The sequence below is a fragment of the Palaemon carinicauda genome, chromosome 44 (genome assembly GCF_036898095.1).
Source record: "Palaemon carinicauda isolate YSFRI2023 chromosome 44, ASM3689809v2, whole genome shotgun sequence".
Lineage (NCBI taxonomy): Eukaryota > Metazoa > Arthropoda > Malacostraca > Decapoda > Palaemonidae > Palaemon > Palaemon carinicauda.
In genome coordinates this window covers 43,869,085-43,893,067 of record NC_090768.1, presented here as the reverse complement: position 1 = coordinate 43,893,067, position 23,983 = coordinate 43,869,085, and the positions used below count along the sequence as shown (strand labels likewise).

The 23,983-nt window shown below is 43.1% G+C and overlaps 1 protein-coding gene across 3 annotated transcripts; it reads right to left on the bottom strand.

Annotated features, from left to right (window-relative positions):
* Positions 1 to 241: 241 nt before the first annotated feature.
* LOC137634539 (BRCA1-associated RING domain protein 1-like) lies at positions 242 to 21,771 on the bottom strand. Of its 3 annotated transcripts, none has more exons than XM_068366988.1 (4): positions 21,603 to 21,771; positions 19,232 to 19,438; positions 8,367 to 8,582; positions 242 to 660 (listed from the first exon to the last, which is right to left on the bottom strand). In XM_068366988.1, the coding sequence occupies exons 1-4, from the start codon at positions 21,683 to 21,685 to the stop codon at positions 546 to 548; spliced, it is 621 nt and encodes a 206-aa protein (XP_068223089.1). In that variant the 5' UTR covers positions 21,686 to 21,771; the 3' UTR covers positions 242 to 545. The 3 variants fall into 3 exon arrangements, with proteins under 3 accessions (XP_068223089.1, XP_068223090.1, XP_068223092.1); XM_068366989.1 differs by having other exon boundaries at positions 243 to 650; XM_068366991.1 differs by lacking the exon at positions 242 to 660 and having other exon boundaries at positions 7,474 to 8,582; positions 21,603 to 21,769.
* Between the last annotated feature and the right edge of the window lie 2,212 nt (positions 21,772 to 23,983).

The window sequence follows — 23,983 nt, the reverse complement described above, 5'->3', positions numbered from 1 at the left end:
GGGCAACTCTGTAAATTATTTTTTTTTATTTCATTATCTCAAAAATTTATCGATGTATTCCATTGCATTTGACATTTTTTTTTTTAATTTGTTCATAAACTAAAGCCAATGCTCTTCTAGTTCATAATTCTTGGAAGAAAAGACAGTCAACCTTTGGATTTAAAAGGAATTTTCTCAAATCCTCTCATTACTGGTAGGATCCATTCTTTAAACAATGCAATGAGAAAAAATAATTTTTATTCGTCAGTCTATTAGATTATATATAAAGTTGTAAGCTATCATACAATTACCTTCTTTACAATTTAAGAATAAATCTGTAGGACAAGTAAAATGAGTGTGACCAATTTGTTTTGAATAATTTTCAATTAGTGAATAAAATACTTGCAAGTAAAATATGAAGAACAAGTAAATAACCATTATGGCCTAATTCTGAAAACAGAAGTTGACATTTCAATTCATTTTATGTAATTTACAGAACTGTACATTTTTTCTTAACTATTAATTATTATTCTTTTAGCATTTCAATCAAATATTTTTTACCAGTTTTATAGATATATTTTCATAATTCTTTTTAAAATTGCACAAGAGAATAATAAATACCAAGAACTACAATAAGACTGCCATGGTTGTTCTTCAGCCTGAATTTCATCCTGTAGCAAACTGTAATAGTATATATAACAAAATATGTTATTTTCATTAGTAAAATAAATTTTTGAATATACTTACCCGATAATCATGTAGCTGTCAACTCCGTTGCCCGACAGAATTCTACGGGAGGGATACGCCAGCTATCACTATACAGTACTAGAAGGGGGTGTACTCACCAGCGCCACCTGTGGCCAGGTACTGCAGTACTTCTTGTTGACACCACCTCAATTTTTCCTCGGTCCACTGGTTCTCTATGGGGAGGAAGGGTGGGTCAATTAAATCATGATTATCGGGTAAGTATATTCAAAAATTTATTTTACTAATGAAAATAACATTTTTCAATATTAAACTTACCCGATAATCATGTAGCTGATTCACACCCAGGGGGGTGGGTGAAAACCAGTGTACATGACTAAAGGATAGCTAAGTATCCCGTATTTCATATAATCAGTTATTCAGAATAACAATGAAATAATAAGTACCTGGTAAGGAAGTCGACTTGAACCGTTACTCTGCCATTAATAAGTTCGTCTTCCTTACTGAGCGCAGCGTTCCTCTTAGGAGGCTGAATCAACTCTAAGGTGCTAAAGTATACAGGGCTGCAACCCATACTAAAGGACCTCTACACAACCTCTAACCCAGGCGCTTCTCAAGAATGAATTGACCACCCGCCAAATCAAAAAAGGATGCGGAAGGCTTCTTAGCCTACCGTAACAACCCAAAAAACAACAATAAAAGCATTCAAGAGAAAGGTTAAAAAAGGTTATGGGATTAAGGGAATGTAGTGGCTGAGCCCTCACCTACTACTGCACTCGCTGCTACGAATGGTCCCAGGGTGTAGCAGTTCTCGTAAAGAGACTGGACATCTTTAAGATAAAATGATGCAAACACTGACTTGCTCCTCCAATAAGTTGCATCCATAATGCTCTGCAGAGAACGGTTCTTATTAAAGGCCATCGAAGTGGCTACGGCTCTCACTTCGTGGGTCCTTACCTTCAGCAAAGCAAGGTCTTCATCCTTCATGTGAGAATGGGCTTCTCTAATCAGAAGCCTTAAATAATACGAAACTCCGTTTTTGGACATGGGCATCGAAGGTTTCTTGATTGCACACCATAAGGCTTCTGACTGTCCTCGTATAGGTTTTGACCTATTAAGATAATATTTCAGAGCTCTGACAGGGCAAAGAACTCTTTCTAGCTCGTTACCCACCATGTTGGAAAGGCTAGGAATTTCAAACGATCTAGGCCAAGGACGTGAAGGAAGTTCATTCTTAGCTAAAAATCCGAGCTGTAAAGAACATGTTGCAGATTCGGATGTGAACCCAATGTTCTTGCTGAAGGCGTGAACCTCACTAACTCTTTTAGCTGTTGCAAGGCAGACGAGGAAAAGAGTCTTGAGGGTAAGGTCCTTGAAGGAAGCTGACTGGAGAGGTTCGAACCTAGGAGACATAAGGAACCTTAAGACTACGTCTAGATTCCAGCCTGGAGCGGATAAACGACGTTCTTTAGAAGTCTCGAAAGATTTAAGGATGTCTTGAAGGTCCTTGTTGGAAGAAAGGTCCAAACCTCTGTGGCGGAGAACTGAAGCCAACATACTTCTGTACCCTTTAATCGTAGGAGCCGAAAGGGATCTCTCATTCCTTAGATGTAATAGGAAGTCAGCTATTTGGGTTACAGAGGTATTGGTAGAGGAAACTGCATTGGCTCTACACCAGCTTCGGAAGACTTCCCACTTGGATTGGTAGACTCTACGAGTGGATACCCTCCTTGCTCTGGCAATCGCTCTGGCTGCCTCCTTCGAAAAGCCTCTAGCTCTAGCGAATCTTTCGACAGTCTGAAGGCAGTCAGACGAAGAGCGTGGAGGTTTGGGTGTACCTTGTCTACGTGAGGTTGACGTAGAAGGTCCACTCTTAGAGGGAGAGTCCTGGGAACGTCGACCAGCCATTGTAGTACCTCTGTGAACCATTCTCTTGCAGGCCAAAGGGGAGCAACCAGCGTCAGCCGTGTCCCTTCGTGCGAGACGAACTTCTGAATGACTCTGTTGATGATCTTGAACGGTGGGAATGCGTAAAGGTCGAGATGGGACCAATTCAGCAGAAAAGCATCCACATGAACTGCTGCTGGGTCTGGAACTGGGGAACAGTACAAAGGAAGCCTCTTGGTCATGGAGGTAGCAAACAGATCTATCGTAGGTTGACCCCACAAGGTCCAAAGTCTGTTGCACACGCTCTTGTGAAGGATCCATTCCGTGGGGATGACTTGATCTTTTCTGCTTAGGCGATCTGCTGAGACGTTCATGTTGCCCTGAATGAACCTCGTTACTAGAGTGAGGTTTAGACTTCTTGACCAAATGAGGAGGTCCCTTGCTATCTCGTACAGGTTCCTCGAATGGGTCCCTCCCTGCTTGGAGATGTAAGCTAAGGCTGTGGTGTTGTCGGAGTTCACCTCCACCACCTTGCCTAGCAGGAGGGACTTGAAGTTCATTAGGGCCATATGAACTGCCAGCAGCTCCTTGCAGTTGATGTGGAGCGTTTCCTGTTCCCTGTTCCATGTTCCCGAGCATTCCTGTCCGTTCAAGGTCGCGCCCCAGCCCGAGTCTGATGCATCCGAGAAGAGATGAAGATTGGGGGTCTGAATCGCTAACGATAGGCCCTCCTTGAGAAGGAGGTTGGTCTTCCACCACAAGAGAGTGGTCTTCATCTCTTTGGTGACAGGAATAGAGACTGCTTCGAGCGTCAAATCCTTGTCCCAATGAGCTGCTAGATGGAATTGGAGAGGGCGGAGGTGGAGTCTCCCTAACTCGACGAACAGGGCTAACGATGACAGGGTCCCTGTTAGACTCATCCACTGTCTCACCGAGCAACTGTTCCTCTTCAGCATGCTCAGGATGCATTCTAGGGCTTGGCTTATCCTTGGGGCCGATGGAAAAGCCCGAAAATCCTGACTCCGAATCTCCATTCCCAGGTAAACTATGGATTGGGAGGGAATGAGCTGGGACTTTTCTATGTTGACTAATAGACCCAGTTCCTTGGTCAAGTCCAAAGTCCAGTTGAGACTCTCCAGACAGCGACGACTCGTGGAGGCTCTCAACAGCCAGTCGTCTAAATAAAGGGAGGCTCTGATGTCCGATAAGTGGAGGAATTTTGCAATATTCCTCATCAGATGCGTAAACACCATAGGAGCTGTGCTTAGGCCAAAACACAGGGCTTGGAATTGGTACACAACCTTTCCAAAAACGAATCTCAGGAAAGGTTGGGAGTCTGGATGAATAGGAACGTGAAAGTAAGCGTCTTTCAGATCCAACGAGACCATCCAGTCCTCCTGCCTGACCGCTGCTAGGACCGACTTCGTCGTCTCCATAGTGAACGTCTGCTTGGTGACATAAGCATTGAGCGCGCTGACGTCCAGCACCGGTCTCCAACCTCCTGTCTTCTTGGCCACCAGAAAGAGACGGTTGTAGAAGCCCGGGGATTGATGGTCCCGGACTATAACCACTGCCTTCTTCTGTAACAGGAGCGACACCTCCTGGTGTAACGCTAGCCTCTTGTCCTTTTCCTTGTAGTTGGGAGAGAGGTTGATGGGAGAAGTGGTCAGAGGGGGTTTGCGGCAGAATGGTATCCTGTAACCCTCCCTTAGCCACCTGACAGACTGGGCGTCTGCACCTCTTCTTTCCCAAGCTTGCCAGAAGGTCTTGAGTCTGGCTCCTACTGCTGTCTGGAGAGGAGGAGAGTCAGTGTTTGCCTTTTGAAGTCTTGGGACCTTTCCTAGACCTGCTCCTGGAAGAGTCTGGACGGGAGCTTCCTCGGCTGGGGGCTCTGCCACGAAAGGGCGGAATAAACCTTGTAGCAGGAGTATCAGCCACTGGGGTGCGGTAAGTCCTGGGAACTGAGGGAGCAACCTTAGCCTTACGAGCTGAAGAGGCCACAAGATCATGAGTGTCCTTCTGAATCAGGGCCGCAGACAAATCCTTGATAAGCTCTTCGGGGAACAAGAACTTAGAAAGCGGAGCAAAAAGGAGTTGGGACCTTTGACAAGGTGTGATGCTGGAAGAAAGAAAAGTGCAAAGTTGCTCCCTTTTCTTAAGAACTCCTGAAACAAACATTGATGCAAGCTCGCCGGACCCATCCCGAATTGCTTTATCCATGCAGGACATTATAAGCATGGCTGAGTCCTTGTCCGCAGGGGAGGTCTTCTTGCTCAAGGCCCCCAGGCACCAGTCGAGAAAATTGAAAATCTCAAAGGCACGAAATACACCCTTTAAGAAGTGGTCTACGTCGGAAAAGGTCCAGCAGACCTTAGAGCGCCTCATCGCTGATCTACGAGGAGAGTCGACCAAACTTGAGAAGTCAGCCTGGGCAGAGGCAGGGACTCCCAAGCCTGGTTCCTCTCCTGTGGCATACCATACGCCCGCCTTAGAAGTGAGCTTAGTAGGTGGGAACATAAAGGAAGTCTTCCCTAGTTGCTGTTTGGACTGCAACCAATCCCCTAATATTCTTAAAGCTCTCTTAGAGGATCTAGCAAAGACGAGCTTAGTATAGGCTGACTTAACAGGTTGCATGCCCAGCGAAAACTCAGATGGAGGAGAGCGGGGGGTAGCAGAAACAAAATGATCCGGGTATACCTCTCTGAAAAGAGCCAGGACCTTACGAAAGTCAATGGGTAGAGGAGAAGACTTGGGTTCCTCCACGTCCGAAGAGGGATCAAGGTGCGCAGCTTCCTCCTCAGAAACCTCATCACCAGAGTGTAGCGAAGTGAGAGGTAAAGTAACAGCGGTATGCTGAACAGCAGAATCTGAACAAGCGGGTGCATAAACACTTGTGGTTTCATCCTCAAGTCTCTGTTGCTGAGTTAAAACCTGAGGTTCAGGCTGCAAAGACTGGTCAAGAAGAGTAGAGGAAGGTAGGCGCATGGGTTGAGGTGGCTGACTCCTAGCATGAGCTTCCTGTCTCAAGCGTTGCGCTTGCTGCAAGGGTTGCGGATGCGCAGTAGCAGGTTCCTGAGGAGCGAGTTGAGGTTCCTGAGGTGTGAGCTGCGAGAGTTGAGGTAGTGGCTGCGCAGAACGCAGTTCCTGTCTCGCGAGTTGAGGTTCCTGAGGTGCTAGCCTTAAGAGTTGAGGCTCTCGCCTTGAGGAGAGTTGAGGTCGCTGCAGCGAGAGCTGAGGTGGCTGCCTCATGGATGGAAGAGGTTGTCGTACCTCAAGAGGTTGTTGCCTCGATGGTCTATCCGCAAGAGGAAGAGGAGGAAGTAAGGCATAAGACTCCTGCTCCCATTGTTGAGGTTGTCTTAAGGAAGGCTGAGGTTGCTGCACACCGCTGGTAACTGGCAACTCAGAACGCGGTAAGGTAGCCTGAGGAACCTCAACTTCGTACGCCTGGCAGACTGGACTGCGGTGAGGCGGAGCGCTCGCAGGAGGAGGTGTAACCTTCTCAGCCTGAAACTCACGCATTAAAACCGCAAGCTGTGACTGCATGGACTGCAGCAAAGTCATCTTGGGGTCAACAGATGCTAAGGTCTGCTGAGGCAAAGCCTTAACAGAAGATGAGGTCTGTTGAGGCATCGCCTTACCTCTCTTAGGAGGTGTGCAGTCACCTGATGACAGCGGAGAGTCAGAGCTAATCCAATGACTGCATCCAGGTTGTAGAACTCTTGAGGTCTGGACTTCACGTTTAAGAGGTCTAGAGACCTGAGTCCAGCGTTTTCTCCCCGACATTTCTTCTGCAGACGAGCAAAATAAGGGCTCAATCGTCTGCGGGTGGGAGTGACGGTCTCTGTAAGACACGCCCGCAACCACCGAGGATACTTCTGTGCGCCGATCAAGGCCTGCCGAACCCTTTTGCCCTTCGACATTGCTTCTCCCCTGGGCTTGGGAGCTTGCAAGAGGTCCAGGACTGGGAGGACGACTGGCACGCACAGAAGTACCCTCACGCACAACACTGACACTGACACTAGCACTCGGCACCGCACTGACACTAGCACTTGGCACAGCACTGGCACTATCACCTCCCACTGCACTTTTGACCTTAAGCTCTTTGACGTCTGCCAAGAGAGACTTATGGTCACTAACCACCGATTCCACTTTGTCACCTAAAGCCTGAATGGCACGCAAAACATCGGACATATCAGGTTGAGTACAAATAGTATGTTCGGGGGTAGCCACTACAGGGGGAGGAAAAGGTTGAGGATCATGAGGTGAGGAAAAAAGCGAAGAGCGAGAAGAACTCCTCCTAACTCTCTCTCTCTCTAACTTGGTTGAATATTTAAGAAATCGAACAAATTCAAGTTCCGAAAGACCGGCGCATTCCTCACATCGATCTTCCAACTGACAGGGTCTTTCCCTACAGTCAGAACAAGCGGTGTGAGGATCAACCGAGGCCTTCGGAATACGCCTATTACAAGACCTACATCGTCTATGGGGTGGGGCTTGTGAAGGGTCAGACATCTTGAATCAAAGAGCTAGTCAAGGGGGATTCCAAATCAAGCAAAAGATCGTTAACCATTAATCAAAACCAAATAAAAGCTATCTAAGCTAATAGAAGTTTCCAGTATAGCTAATAGCTGAAATCTTAGAGAAATACTTCACCAAAAACCGTGAACAATACTCCAAAATCATAAGCGTATCCAAGAACGTCTTGCCGGAAGCACGACAGAGGAAAAATTGAGGTGGTGTCAACAAGAAGTACTGCAGTACTGTACCTGGCCACAGGTGGCGCTGGTGAGTACACCCCCTTCTAGTATAGTGATAGCTGGCGTATCCCTCCCGTAGAATTCTGTCGGGCAACGGAGTTGACAGCTACATGATTATCGGGTAAGTTTAATATTGAAAAATGACCCTTCCACAAAATTATAAAAAAAAGAAGCCATGAAAAAAATACTTTAAATTCCTTCAAATAACTTCCGAAGCGTAACAATTGAGTGGCGTAGAATCATATCAGTCTGCTATAGTACCTTTAGTACAATAAGTGAGCCAGTTAATTTGATCCCACTTCTACCCGACTGCTGGTAAATAGAACAGTTCTTTTCGAACAACTTATTTCACAGTTTAATCGCAGATTGAGGCATATGTAAAAATTGGCAGTTTTCAGTTTAGTTATATAAATTTATTAGCTTACCAGATATCTGAAATTATAATAATAATCACAGTTTATAATGAGATTGCCCATTAATCCCAAGCATGCAAACCTTTAAACAACAGATACTGTATATAGAAAAAAATTTTAGATTACAAATATAGCAACTTGTAGTCAATATGTCTTACTGACTAATACTGAAAAAAAAATAAGGAATGCTTTGCCATTGTTAAATTAAAGAAAAGATCGTGGAACTAGTAAATTGGGAAAGTATAATGATATATTTTCAATATAACAAATACAGTAACACATATATTCAAATACTGTAGCAATAGTTTTCACACTAAAGCAAGTTTTTTCATATGAATTTTACCTGAATGCTAATAGTTTTCTATGTTCTTTACTTTGTAAAAGTACAAATATCATGTATTACTTCTTTACTCTTAGATAGATATAATAGAAACTTAACATACAGTACCATCATAAGTTAATTAATAAAATTAATTCATAGAAGTTGCCATAAATTGCTTGAAATTCAGCATAAAACATCTTGTAATACAACATAAGGAAACAAGAAAGACATATTAATAGATCCAATTTTGCACAGGAACTAATGCAGTCGATATAATGTCACATTTAGCGATTAACCTACCCTTTGAGTTGCTTGGCTTTACTCTTAACCTTGCTGTTATTCAGATCTTTCTTCGCCTTACTTATTCCACCTTTGGTGTGAGAGCATTTATCCCGCAAACTGGTTTTGTTCAGCGACTCCTTGGTTTTAGAAGTCCCGCGGTGCTGAGATCTAGACGGCTTGGTGCAACTTTCCCGCGTGTGAGGTAACGTTGAGGTTGTGTTTCCTTTCCCAAAGCTGTCAAGGCAAGGTAGAGAAATGCACAACAAAAGTGAAATGTAATTTTTACCTCAATGCTGTGTACTCTTACACATCAACATAAAAAGACCTCTTAATCTCCATTATTATTCCAATATTTTACAGCATTCAAACCATTTCTATAAGGCTTTTATGGTCAACATTAGTTGACATAGGTCTGGTCATTACTTGAATGGATGACCATCTGGAAAAGACAGACACCATTAGTATATAAGCTCCTTAAACAGTCACTGGAAGAGTACTGTACGGGGCCAGCAAACTCATCCCATAATTGCTTTATAAAGTCTAGAAAAATAGCACTTGTGGGTACTACCCTCTAATGTAAAAAAACTATCGTAAATAATTAAATACAGACATTTCTATTTATACAGTACCTATATATATTTTATACACATTTTATTTATATCTACAAATAGGCCTACCTACTGTATATGTATTTTATACACCTAACTTTATTTCCCATTGTAAACTTGCCAATTTCTAAAAATTAAGCTTTTAAACATAAAACAAACTGATGTGTCATCATATATGCCTAAATATACCCGCTATCTTTTGTATTCAACAAAAGTTTAAAACAAGGATGGGATTGGGAGAGAAAAGCTAGGTTACTGGGTAACCTTAGACACTAAAAAAAACTGTGTTAAAAGATGTCTTCACAAATTAAATATTAAAATGATTAAGACCCTCCTAAAAGAAGAGCAATTACTGTAAAACATTTGAAATAAGGACAATATGCAAATGTATTTGTATTCTTATATTAAAGTAAAAGAGTAATGAAATAAAAAATAAAAAAGAATGTGAATAAGTAGGAACAGAAAAAGAATAGGAATATGAATGGATTACACAATCAAAGATCCCAACAACTTTAGAGCATTTACTATTATCATGAGTGTTGTAATTCAAGAGGTATTAGTTTGTTGAGTGTAGTTGGAAAAGTGTATGGTAGAGTACTGATTAATAGGATTAAGGATAAAACAGAGAATGCAATCTTGGAAGTACAGGGTGGTTTTAGAAGAGGTAGGGGTTGTATGAATCAGATTTTTACAATTAGGCAGATATGCGAGAAATATTTAGCAAAAGGTAAGGAGGTGTATGTTGCGTTTATGGATCTGGAGAAAGCATATGATAGAGTTGATAGGGAAGCAATTTGGAATGTGATGAGGTTATATGGAGTTGGTGGAAGGTTGTTGCAAGCAGTGAAAAGTTTCTACAAAGGTAGTAAAGCATGTGTTAGAATAGGAAATGAAGTGAGCGATTGGTTTCCGGTGAGAGTGGGGCTGAGACAGGGATGTGTGATGTTGCCGTGGTTGTTTAACTTGTATGTTGATGGAGTGGTGAGAGAGGTGAATGCTCGAGTGCTTGGACGAGGATTAAAACTGGTAGGCGAGAATGATCATGAATGGGAGGTAAATCAGTTGTTGTTTGCGGATGATACTGTACTGGTAGCAGACACAGAAGAGAACCTTGACCGACTAGTGACAGAATTTGGAAGGGTGTGTGAGAGAAGGAAGTTGAGAGTTAATGTGGGTAAGAGTAAGGTTATGAGATGTACGAGAAGGGAAGGTGGTGCAAGGTTGAATGTCATGTTGAATGGAGAGTTACTTGAGGAGGTGGATCAGTTTAAGTACTTGGGGTCTGTTGTTGCAGCAAATGGTGGAGTGGAAGCAGATGTACGTCAGAGAGTGAATGAAGGTTGCAAAGTGTTGGGGGCAGTTAAGGGAATAGTAAAAAATAGAGGGTTGGGCATGAATGTAAAGAGAGTTCTATATGAGAAAGTGATTGTACCAACTGTGATGTATGGATCGGAGTTGTGGGGAATGAAAGTGATGGAGAGACAGAAATTGAATGTGTTTGAGATGAAGTGTCTGAGGAGTATGGCTGGTGTATCTCGAGTAGATAGGGTTAGGAACGAAGTGGTGAGGGTGAGAACGGGTGTAAGAAATGAGTTAGTGGCTAGAGTGGATATGAATGTGTTGAGGTGGTTTGGCCATGTTGAGAGAATGGAAAATGGCTGTCTGCTAAAGAAGGTGATGAATGCAAGAGTTGATGGGAGAAGTACTAGAGGAAGGCCAAGGTTTGGGTGGATGGATGGTGTGAAGAAAGCTCTGGGTGATAGGAGGATAGATGTGAGAGAGGCAAGAGAGCGTGCTAGAAATAGGAATGAATGGCGAGCGATTGTGACGCAATTCCGGTAGGCCCTGCTGCTTCCTCAGGTGCCTTAGATGACCGCGGAGGTAGCAGCAGTAGGGGACTCAGTATGAAGCTTCATCTGTGGTGGAAATGTGGGAGGTTGGGCTGTGGCACCCTAGCAGTACCAGCTGAACTCGGCTGAGTCCCTGGTTAGGCTGGAGGAACGTAGAGAGTAGAGGTCCCCTTTTCTGTTTTGTTTCTTCTTGATGTCGGCTACCCCCCAAAATTGGGGGAAGTGCCTTTGGTATATGTATGTACTATTATCAGCAATAAGAAAGTACCTACAATCCTTTATTGTTGATCCTTTTGGGCCCTAGCTACATCCACTTTTTAGTGTTCAACTATACCTCCATTCCTGCTTCCTTTCTTCCACCTTGCTTTTTTTTTTATATTCTTACGTTCAAATTTGACGAGAAACTTACCTATAGATAACTGCCTTTGCCTTTTCTTTAAAATGACATGAAAATTAGGTAAGAATCACATAAGCATAGTGTGAACAATGCTTTTGTGCTATTCTACTTAGTACTAGTCCACAAAATATGTCTATACTATGCATAAGTTTTGCTTGCAGACCGATACAATGCTTGTATACCGATTTTGTCATATTCAAAGTTTCTCATAAACTAAGGTACTACAGTAATTCCAAAGGTTTAGCTGAATATTAATATATTATCAAAATGATTAATACTTAAGAATTTTTATCCATTTCCATTATATACATTTATTATTCGTGTCCTATTATGGGCCATGAAGATAAAATACTAACAATACTTTTAGTGGCCTTACACCTTACAACAATAAAGTAATCAAAAGGTATCCAGTGTGTTCCCTTAAAGGTTAAAGGGTACCCCAAGCTGAGAATGGAACAGAAAAAAAGTCCAAGAGACAGAGCATATACACGTATGATCAGTGCTCACGCCCGTCTCCACCAAAGCAGGGACCAGGGAGGTCCAGGCAATGGCTGATGATGGACACCAACCACCCCCACCTACCATAGCTCACAAGGATGGTGAGGTTGCAGATACTACTGGAAGGTATTAGGCATGAGAAGGGTTCAAATACTGTACCTGACTTTCCAATAGGCTACCATAACACTTGAAAATTCTTTAGCACAAACTTGTAGATAAATAAATACTCACACATATCTATACCGTATATACCTATATATATTTTATACACCTCAAGAAACATTCAAACCGACAAGAAACCAGATGAGTAAGAATACCTTGGGAAAAGGGAGAAGACTGCAATACAATCACAGTTAAATACACTGCAATGGCTATCAAATTTGTCTGTCAAATTTTATGTAAATAAAGATCTTCGTGAATGTGTACTACTAAGTATAATCTATACGCAATACTCTTCACTAACTTGGCAATTTATATAAAATGTAAAATAGTACTGTAAAAGATTTATATATACATAAAAATAAAATAATCTCATAAGTACCAAAATATAGTACAGTATAGCATATGAATATCAAAATGCAAAGTCTACTCATACAGTATATTCCATACAGATTTCATGAGCTGCCATAGTAATTGTAAGTCTAAATAGAATTATTCGGTATAAGTAAATATGTTATTTTCATTAGTAAAATAAATTTTTGAATATACTTACCCGATAATCATGTAGCTGTCAACTCCGTTGCCCGACAGAATTCTACGGGAGGGATACGCCAGCTATCACTATACTAGAAGGGGGTGTACTCACCAGCGCCACCTGTGGCCAGGTACTGCAGTACTTCTTGTTGACACCACCTCAATTTTTCCTCGGTCCACTGGTTCTCTATGGGGAGGAAGGGTGGGTCAATTAAATCATGATTATCGGGTAAGTATATTCAAAAATTTATTTTACTAATGAAAATAACATTTTTCAATATTAAACTTACCCGATAATCATGTAGCTGATTCACACCCAGGGGGGTGGGTGAAAACCAGTGTACATGACTAAAGGATAGCTAAGTATCCCGTATTTCATATAATCAGTTATTCAGAATAACAATGAAATAATAAGTACCTGGTAAGGAAGTCGACTTGAACCGTTACTCTGCCATTAATAAGTTCGTCTTCCTTACTGAGCGCAGCGTTCCTCTTAGGAGGCTGAATCAACTCTAAGGTGCTAAAGTATACAGGGCTGCAACCCATACTAAAGGACCTCTACACAACCTCTAACCCAGGCGCTTCTCAAGAATGAATTGACCACCCGCCAAATCAAAAAAGGATGCGGAAGGCTTCTTAGCCTACCGTAACAACCCAAAAAACAACAATAAAAGCATTCAAGAGAAAGGTTAAAAAAGGTTATGGGATTAAGGGAATGTAGTGGCTGAGCCCTCACCTACTACTGCACTCGCTGCTACGAATGGTCCCAGGGTGTAGCAGTTCTCGTAAAGAGACTGGACATCTTTAAGATAAAATGATGCAAACACTGACTTGCTCCTCCAATAAGTTGCATCCATAATGCTCTGCAGAGAACGGTTCTTATTAAAGGCCATCGAAGTGGCTACGGCTCTCACTTCGTGGGTCCTTACCTTCAGCAAAGCAAGGTCTTCATCCTTCATGTGAGAATGGGCTTCTCTAATCAGAAGCCTTATATAATACGAAACTCCGTTTTTGGACATGGGCATCGAAGGTTTCTTGATTGCACACCATAAGGCTTCTGACTGTCCTCGAATAGGTTTTGACCTATTAAGATAATATTTCAGAGCTCTGACAGGGCAAAGAACTCTTTCTAGCTCGTTACCCACCATGTTGGAAAGGCTAGGAATTTCAAACGATCTAGGCCAAGGACGTGAAGGAAGTTCATTCTTAGCTAAAAATCCGAGCTGTAAAGAACATGTTGCAGATTCGGATGTGAACCCAATGTTCTTGCTGAAGGCGTGAACCTCACTGACTCTTTTAGCTGTTGCAAGGCAGACGAGGAAAAGAGTCTTGAGGGTAAGGTCCTTGAAGGAAGCTGACTGGAGAGGTTCGAACCTAGGAGACATAAGGAACCTTAAGACTACGTCTAGATTCCAGCCTGGAGTGGGTAAACGACGTTCTTTAGAAGTCTCGAAAGACTTAAGGATGTCTTGAAGGTCCTTGTTGGAAGAAAGGTCCAAACCTCTGTGGCGGAGAACTGAAGCCAACATACTTCTGTACCCTTTAATCGTAGGAGCCGAAAGGGATCTCTCATTCCTTAGATGTAATAGGAAGTCAGCTATTTGGGTTACAGAGGTATTGGTAGAGGAAACTGCATTGGCTCTACACCAGCTTCGGAAGACTTCCCACTTGGATTGGTAGACTCTACGAGTGGATACCCTCCTTGCTCTGGCAATCGCACTGGCTGCCTCCTTCGAAAAGCCTCTAGCTCTAGCGAATCTTTCGACAGTCTGAAGGCAGTCAGACGAAGAGCGTGGAGGTTTGGGTGCACCTTGTCTACGTGAGGTTGACGTAGAAGGTCCACTCTTAGAGGGAGAGTCCTGGGGACGTCGACCAGCCATTGTAGTACCTCTGTGAACCATTCTCTTGCAGGCCAAAGGGGAGCAACCAGCGTCAGCCGTGTCCCTTCGTGCGAGACGAACTTCTGAATGACTCTGTTGATGATCTTGAACGGTGGGAATGCGTAAAGGTCGAGATGGGACCAATTCAGCAGAAAAGCATCCACATGAACTGCAGCTGGGTCTGGAACTGGGGAACAGTACAAAGGAAGCCTCTTGGTCATGGAGGTGGCAAACAGATCTATCGTAGGCTGACCCCACAAGGTCCAAAGTCTGTTGCACACGCTCTTGTGAAGGGTCCATTCCGTGGGGATGACTTGATCTTTTCTGCTTAGGCGATCTGCTGAGACGTTCATGTTGCCCTGAATGAACCTCGTTACTAGAGTGAGGTTTAGACTTCTTGACCAAATGAGGAGGTCCCTTGCTATCTCGTACAGGTTCCTCGAATGGGTCCCTCCCTGCTTGGAGATGTAAGCCAAGGCTGTGGTGTTGTCGGAGTTCACCTCCACCACTTTGCCTAGCAGGAGGGACTTGAAGTTCATTAGGGCCATATGAACTGCCAGTAGCTCCTTGCAGTTGATGTGGAGCGTTTCCTGTTCCCTGTTCCACGTTCCCGAGCATTCCTGTCCGTTCAAGGTCGCGCCCCAGCCCGAGTCTGATGCATCCGAGAAGAGATGAAGATTGGGGGTCTGAATCGCTAACGATAGGCCCTCCTTGAGAAGGAGGTTGGTCTTCCACCACAAGAGAGTGGTCTTCATCTCTTTGGTGACAGAGATAGAGACTGCTTCGAGCGTCAAATCCTTGTCCCAATGAGCTGCCTGCTAGATGGAATTGGAGAGGGCGGAGGTGGAGTCTCCCTAACTCGACGAACAGGGCTAACGATGACAGGGTCCCTGTGAGACTCATCCACTGTCTCACCGAGCAACTGTTCCTCTTCAGCATGCTCAGGATGCATTCTAGGGCTTGGCTTATCCTTGGGGCCGATGGAAAAGCCCGAAAATCCTGACTCCGAATCTCCATTCCCAGGTAAACTATGGATTGGGAGGGAATGAGCTGGGACTTTTCTAAGTTGACTAATAGACCCAGTTCCTTGATCAAGTCCAAAGTCCAGTTGAGACTCTCCAGACAGCGACGACTCGTGGAGGCTCTCAACAGCCAGTCGTCTAAATAAAGGGAGGCTCTGATGTCCGATAAGTGGAGGAATTTTGCAATATTCCTCATCAGATGCGTAAACACCATAGGAGCTGTGCTTAGGCCAAAACACAGGGCTTGGAATTGGTACACAACCTTTCCAAAAACGAATCTCAGGAAAGGTTGGGAGTCTGGATGAATAGGAACGTGAAAGTAAGCGTCTTTCAGATCCAACGAGACCATCCAGTCCTCCTGCCTGACCGCTGCTAGGACCGACTTCGTCGTCTCCATAGTGAACGTCTGCTTGGTGACATAAGCATTGAGCGCGCTGACGTCCAGCACCGGTCTCCAACCTCCTGTCTTCTTGGCCACCAGAAAGAGACGGTTGTAGAAGCCCGGGGATTGATGGTCCCGGACTATAACCACTGCCTTCTTCTGTAACAGGAGCGACACCTCCTGGTGTAACGCTAGCCTCTTGTCCTTTTCCTTGTAGTTGGGAGAGAGGTTGATGGGAGAAGTGGTAAGAGGGGGTTTGCGGCAGAATGGTATCCTGTAACCCTCCCTGAGCCACCTGACAGACTGGGCGTCTGCACCTCTTCTTTCCCAAGCTTGCCAGAAGGTCTTGAGTCTGGCTCCTACTGCTGTCTGGAGAGGAGGAGAGTCAGTGTTTGCCTTTTGAAGTCTTGGGACCTTTCCTAGACCTGCTCCTGGAAGAGTCTGGACGGGAGCTTCCTCGGCTGGGGGCTCTGCCACGAAAGGGCGGAATAAACCTTGTAGCAGGAGTATCAGCCACTGGGGTGCGGTAAGTCCTGGGAACTGAGGGAGCAACCTTAGCCTTACGAGCTGAAGAGGCCACAAGATCATGAGTGTCCTTCTGAATCATGGCCGCAGACAAATCCTTGATAAGCTCTTCGGGGAACAAGAACTTAGAAAGCGGAGCAAAAAGGAGTTGAGACCTTTGACAAGGTGTGATGCTGGAAGAAAGAAAGGTGCAAAGTTGCTCCCTTTTCTTAAGAACTCCTGAAACAAACATTGATGCAAGCTCGCCAGAACCATCCCGAATTGCTTTATCCATGCAGGACATTAAAAGCATGGCTGAGTCCTTGTCTGCAGGGGAGGTCTTCTTGCTCAAGGCCCCCAGGCACCAGTCGAGAAAATTGAAAATCTCAAAGGCACGAAATACACCCTTTAAGAAGTGGTCTAAGTCGGAAAAGGTCCAGCAGACCTTAGAGCGCCTCATTGCTGATCTACGAGGAGAGTCGACCAAACTTGAGAAGTCAGCCTGGGCAGAGGCAGGGACTCCCAAGCCTGGTTCCTCTCCTGTGGCATACCATACGCCCGCTTTAGAAGTGAGCTTAGTAGGTGGGAACATAAAGGAAGTCTTCCCTAGTTGCTGTTTGGACTGCAACCAATCCCCTAATATTCTTAAAGCTCTCTTAGAGGACCTAGCAAAGACGAGCTTAGTATAAGTTGACTTAACAGGTTGCATGCCCAGCGAAAACTCAGATGGAGGAGAGCGGGGGGTAGCAGAAACAAAATGGTCCGGGTATACCTCTCTGAAAAGAGCCAGGACCTTACGAAAGTCAATGGGTAGAGGAGAAGACTTGTGTTCTTCCACGTCTGAAGAGGGATCAAGGTGTGCAGCTTCCTCCTCAGAAACCTCATCACCAGAGTGTAGCGAAGTGAGAGGTAAAGTAACAGCGGTATGCTGAACAGCAGAATCTGAACAAGCGGGTGCATAAACGCTTGTGGTTTCATCCTCAAGTCTCTGTTGCTGAGTTAAAACCTGAGGTTCAGGCTGCAAAGACTGGTCAAGAAGAGTAGAGGAAGGTAGGCGCATGGGTTGAGGTGGCTGACTCCTAACATGAGTATCTTGTCTCAAGAGTTGCGCTTGCTGTAAGGGTTGCGTATGCGCAGTAGCAGGTTCCTGAGGAACGAGTTGAGGTTCCTGAGGTGTGAGCTGCGAGAGTTGAGGTAGCGGCTGCGCAGAACGCAGTTCCTGTCTCGCGAGTTGAGGTTCCTGAATTGCTAGCCTTAGGAGTTGAGGCTCTCGCCTTGAGGAGGGTTGAGGTCGCTGCAGCGAGTGCTGAGGTGGCTGCCTCATGGATGGAAGAGGTTGTCGTACCTCAAGAGGTTGTTGCCTCGCTGGTTTAACCGCAAGAGGAAGCGGAGGAAGTAAGGCATAAGACTCCTGCTCCCATTGCTGAGGTTGCCTTAAGGAAGGCGGAGGTTGCTGCACACCGCTGGAAACTGGTAACTCAGAACGCGGTAAGGTAGCCTGAGGAACCTCAACTTCGTACGCCTGGCAGACTGGACTGCGGTGAGGCGGAGCGCTCGCAGGAGGAGGTGTAACCTTCTCAGCCTGACACTCACGCATTAAGACCGCAAGCTGTGACTGCATGGACTGCAGCAAAGTCATCTTGGGGTCGACAGACGCTAAGGTCTGCTGAGGCAAAGCCTTAACAGAAGAAGAGGTCTGCTGCGGCATCACCTTACCTCTCTTAGGAGGTGTGCAGTCACCTGATGACTGCGGAGAGTCAGAGCTAATCCAATGACTGCAACCAGGTTGTAGAACTCTTGAGGTCTGGACTTTGCGTTTGAGAGGTCTTGAGACCTGAGTCCAGCGTTTTCTCCCCGACATTTCTTCTGCAGACGAGGAAAATAAGGGCTCAATCGTCTGCGGGTGGGAGTGACGGTCTCTGTAAGACACGCCCGCAACCACCGAGGATACTTCTGTGCGCCGATCAAGGCCTGCCGAACCCTTTTGCCCTTCGACATTGCTTCTCCCCTGGGCTTGGGAGCTTGCAAGAGGTCCCGGACTGGGAGGACGACTGGCACGCACAGAAGTACCCTCACGCAAAACACTGACACTGACACTAGCACTTGGCACCGCACTGACACTAGCACTTGGCACTGCACTGGCACTATCACCTCCCACTGCACTTTTGACCTTAAGTTCTTTGACTTCTGCCATAAGAGACTTATGGTCACTAACCACCGATTCCACTTTGTCACCTAAAGCCTGAATGGCACGCAAAACAACGGACATATCAGGTTGAGCACAAATAGTAGGTTCGGGGGTAGCCACTACAGGGGGAGGAAAAGGTTGAGGATCATGAGGTGAGGAAAAAAGTGAAGAGCGAAAAGAACTCCTCCTAACTCTCTCTCTCTCTAACTTGGTTGAATATTTAAGGAATCGAACAAATTCAAGTTCCGAAAGTCCGGCGCATTCCTCACATCGATCTTCCAACTGACAGGGTCTTTCCCTACAGTCAGAACAAGCGGTGTGAGGATCAACCGAGGCCTTCGGAATACGCCTATTACAAGACCTACATCGTCTATGGGGTGGGGCTTGTGAAAGGTCAGACATCTTGAATCAAAGAGCTAGTCAAGGGGGATTCCAAATCAAGCAAAAAGATCGTTAACCAATAATCAAAACCAAATAAAAGCTATCTAAGCTAATAGAAAAGTTTCCAGTATAGCGAAAGCTGAAATCTTAGAGAAATACTTCACCAAAAGCCGTGAACAATACTCCAAAATTATAAGCGTATCCCAGAACGTCTTGCCGGAAGCACGACAGAGGAAAAATTGAGGTGGTGTCAACAAGAAGTACTGCAGTACCTGGCCACAGGTGGCGCTGATGAGTACACCCCCTTCTAGTATAGTGATAGCTGGCGTATCCCTCCCGTAGAATTCTGTCGGGCAACGGAGTTGACAGCTACATGATTATCGGGTAAGTTTAATATTGAAAAACAGTAATTTTCAAAATGTACAGGAAAGTTTAATGTGTTAAATTAAGTAATATTGCTGGATAAATAAGTGAACTTACCTCACACGTTCTCCATGATCAACAAGATGTCTGAGATTCTTAGCTGAAGCTACAAGGCTTGCAACAATGGAATCTGTTTGGATTTCGGAAGGGGGTCCGGAAGACTTGCATTTGGGGCAAGTTCCACTTTGTATTGTATTAACACACTTTATGCAGAAAAAATGATCACAACGGCCCAGGCACTTGGCATCATAAGCTATATCTTTGCTGAAAAGAAAGCAATTGATTACTTTATATGTTATATTTTATACAGCATTTACACTTAGGATAATTAAAAAATAACAAATTTTAAGTAATTTGTATTTTTCCTAGCTATACTTACGAGGCACTTCCTCAGGAGATCTGGGGCGTTAGCCCCCGTACCGACAAAAATTTTCCGTTAGGCCTCCCCAGTTCTCCCCCCATACTGTACACCTGGCAGTACCCACAATCTTACACTCATCCAGTCCGGGTCAAGGCCAGGCATAATCGCCAGTACGAATAAGTCAATTTCTCGAGAGGTCGTGCGTTTTTCATCCCGTATCTGACCATTGTTTCCTATGTGTTTAGCTCTGCGTTTCCTATTCACGTTGTATTTGTGAATGTGTTACTTGGAAAGGGACTACTTTGGAACATCAGCAATTTTTGGATAAGGTAACAGGAACAAAAGCAGTAAAATATAAACATGGACCCTAGCTTTTCCTAACTTTGGCTCATGGACCCTAATCTGACTGTAAGAACTTCTCTACAGCTACCCATATTCGAAGCATCCTTGCCTGGCACTCTACTGAACCGGTGTTCGAGACCCGCTTAGGCTCGATAGTTTCTTGTAGTGTCAGCAACCTCACCATACCTATGAGCTAAGGATGGGGGATTTTGGGGAGCCTATAGGTCTGCCTGCTGAGTCTTCAGCTGCCATTGACTGGCCCTCCCTGGTCCTAGTTTCGGTGGATAGGGGGGCTTTAGCACTGATCATATTTGTATATGGTCAGTGTCTAGGGCACTGTCACTGACCCTTGCCTCTGCCATTCATGAGCAACCTTTAAACCTAGTTTCACGCTGGCTTTGAATTTTTTCTCAAAATATATAGATAAGGTAGTTTGTAGAAGATTGGGTGCATCATATAATTTTTATAATAGTTAGGTTAGGGTAGGGTGAGGTTGGTTCGGATGGCTAAATTAGGCTAGGTGAAACTAAGTTAGAACATTTTTACTTATGTTTTGAACTGTGACCCAACCTCCAGCAAATGATCTTATAGATATTCATACTTATTTTCAAGTGTTGACTGACTTGAAGTGCCCATGCATTTGGATTTTTAAACAAAATCCCATGAACTCACTCTTATCTATTTAACACAAATCATACCCAGTATTACATATTTTGAAGAAATAATTGGTTCATAGACATCACTCTTTTACTTTAGCCAAATGTAGTCGCCCATTTCCCCCTAATGCAACCTAGGACACCATCCCCTTACTTTTTGGGGACCACCTTCCCACTCAACCTAAACTGACTTAAAACAGGAGCCTTTGTATATCAGCTGTCAGTTCCTATAGCGTGTGTAAAAAATGGATACCAACTAAACTAAACTTCCCTCCCTAACCTAACCTACAAGCCATGTCCTTACTACTTACCTAATGGTGGGGGGCTAACGGCCCCCTGTGACCTTACACTGCCGTATTCTTAGTCAGCCATAATCATACATACAGGTGGCTGCTATCATACATACATCCCTTAAGACACTTTGTCCAGAATAACTTTACCCTTGTGACATTCAATGTAACCAAGATTTTTGATAATTAGTGGTGTATGTATGACAGCGGCCACCTGTATGTATGATGATGGCTGGCTCAGAATACAGCAATATAACGGCGGTCGCGGGGGGTTAGGCATTAGTTCCATTAGTTAAGTAGGTAAGGACAAGGCTTGTAGGTTAGGTGGGGAAGTTTACGATAGGTGGTACTCTTATGTAGAGATTTTGTAGAAAAGCGGACACAGATTTTGTAGTACAGTGGCCACATCTTACGAACGATTAGAAAATGGAGAAAAAAAATTCACATTTTCTATGCACGTGGGAGGAACTGGCTGCTGATATACAAAGGTTCCGATCATTACACTGCACGTTAATGGGGAAGTTGAGGTTTAGATGCTTTATAGTGACGGTGCACAAGTAAATATTAACCCCATATTCTTACACACACCTTACATTTAAGTATTGATATGAATTTGGTTATATGATAAAGTAATTTTCTCTACTAAAGAGAACGAAACAATATAAACATTGAGAAATTATACATCAGTTCCTGTGGAAATAAATAAAATGCTCAAACATTTTTGTAAAATCTAATATGCGTCAATACTGAAATTAAAACAATATGATGTCTTTTCCTACCAATTGTCACACTGAAGTAAGGTTTCCAACTTTTCTATGGCCTTAACTGAGTTGTTCCACTCGAATAACTTAAACACGTCCATCTTTACCTGTTTTTATACTTTTTTTTAGTTGCCAATCTGTCACTCACTTAAGGTCAGGTTCAGCGCCTCAGCCACTGATCGTCAGTCGTTGCCTTTTCATCGGCCCCTCCTTAGTTTCCTTCTTTATTTCATTGATTTTCTTTCCTCGTTTTTCCATATTTGGCTTATTTATTGCTTCTGTTTCTATTCCTTTCTCATTTAATAAAGGATTTTTAGTTATTTTATTCTTTTCTTTTTCATGTGGCGGCTTTATTTCATTTATTTATTTTTCTTCCCCGAGTTCTTGACAATATAACAAAAAGAAAAAATGGGCTAGGTATAATAGAAGAAGATTCTCTTTTTATTTATTTATTTTTTATTTTCATTTCCTCGTATTTCTTTTCTTTTTTTATAATCCTTCCTTCTTACATAAAATATTTCCAATTATTTTCTTCTTTTCCTCCTCATATGGTTCATTAATTCATTTATTTTTTCTTTCCTTTTCACAGAGTTCTTGACAGTAAAGCAAGATATTGACTATGTCTTCTGCATCTGCCTTGCACAGCTTACAATCCAGTACAGTTCCCCCTTGAGGTATTTTTCTATCAGTTATCTTATATAGGTCGTTGTAGCTCTATATATTGTAACCAAATCTGCCATGTTATAAAATATTTATTCTCCTCGATATTTTCCTTAGCATATATTTCTAGAATATGTTTTTCTTTTATCTCTTCCCTCCATACATTTTTTTTTCGTTCATCTCCTAGTCTCTTTCATCCCTCTACTTTTATTTCTTTCAAAATGTTCTTCAACAAATCATTTTTTACTTCTTTTATCCCCTCCACGAGTCTCAGACTTACTCTTGCTATCCTAATCGTTATTTTAGACAATTTTACCCCACCCACCACCTGAAGAGTCATCATCATTATCATCATCATCATCAGCCGTTACTAGTCCTCTGCAGAACAAAGGCCTCAGACATGCCCGTCCTCTTGCGTTTGTTTATTGTCTTTCTGTGCCAGTCCATGCCCACAAACTTTCTTAGTTCGTCAATACATCGTCTTCTCTTCCTCCCCCTGCTTCTTTTACAATCTCTGTTATTATTATTATTATTATTATTGTTATTATTATTATTATTACTCGCTAAGCTACAACCCTAGTTGGAAAAGCAGGATGCTATAAGCCCAGGGGCCTAAACAGGGAAAATAGCCTAGTGAGGAAAGAAACCAGGAAACATAAAATATTCTAAGAACAGTTGCAACATCAAAATAAAATTTACGACATAGACTATACAAATTTTAACAAAACAACAGAAGAGAAATTAGATAGAATAGGGTGCCTGGGTGTACCCTCAAGCAAGAGAACTTAAGGGACCAATTCTGTAGCTACTGCTATATATGAAGTGCCATTAAAATTTTTACCCTTTCCATTTTTTAGTCGTTTTTATTTCATTCTCTATTTGATAAAGTATGATCATTCCATTTTATTTTTTATCGCTTCCTGTGGCGTTTTTACTTTCCAGACCACATTTTTCCAATATGTTTCCCTATTAATAATTTAGGGCAAATCTTTTTTGTTAGGATAGATGTGTTAAAGCTTTGGTCCATTTAACAGGAAACTCTTATTAATTAGATACGATACTGGTTAAAAATTAGATAAATTTTCAACATTTTATTGTGCTAATGAGTCTCTGTAGAATAGATATATTTGTTCAAAGTAAACGGGAAATATATTGTAGGTAATTTGTTCATGGGTTATGGTCATTAGTAAAGAACAACTAATTCAACGAAATTTTAAATAATATTTTAGCAATTAATTCAATTTTGATACACACACACACACACACACACACACACACACACACACACACATATATATATATATATATATATATATATATATATATATATATATATATATATATATATATATAATCTGTAATTGATTTAGTATATACAGATAAAAGCCAGTGAAATAACTTCGTTAAGAAAATGTTGACATATACATGACGAAAGTTATCCTTTTATCAATAGGCACAAATATTGACATCTAGATAATCATATGTGAGCCACTGTTATAATTTACGTGTCCGGTACATTGCTCTCCATGCAACAATATAATTGAAACTGGAGGGGCACTCAGTAGAGTGCAGACCCCTGCTGCGGCTGCTTATTTCTTGTCCTTTTTCTCGACCTTGATCTTTGACCTTAACATGCATTAATAGGCGTGGATTTTTTATGCACCCAAATATGAACCAAGTTTGGAGTCTCTGCGACAATGATGTCCAAACTTATGGCTGATTACGTAACGTGAATTGGA

Excerpts from the sequence above, each read along its gene's own strand:
- LOC137634539 (XM_068366988.1), bottom strand. The coding sequence starts at position 21,685 with ATGGACGTGTTTAAGTTATTCGAGTGGAACAACTCAGTTAAGGCCATA. Across the intron at positions 8,583-19,231 it reads GATCATGGAGAACGTGTGAG|CTTTGGGAAAGGAAACACAA; the intron begins GTAAGTTCACTT and ends TTGCCTTGACAG. Across the intron at positions 661-8,366 it reads AAAGCCAAGCAACTCAAAGG|TTTGCTACAGGATGAAATTC; the intron begins GTAGGTTAATCG and ends ATACTATTACAG.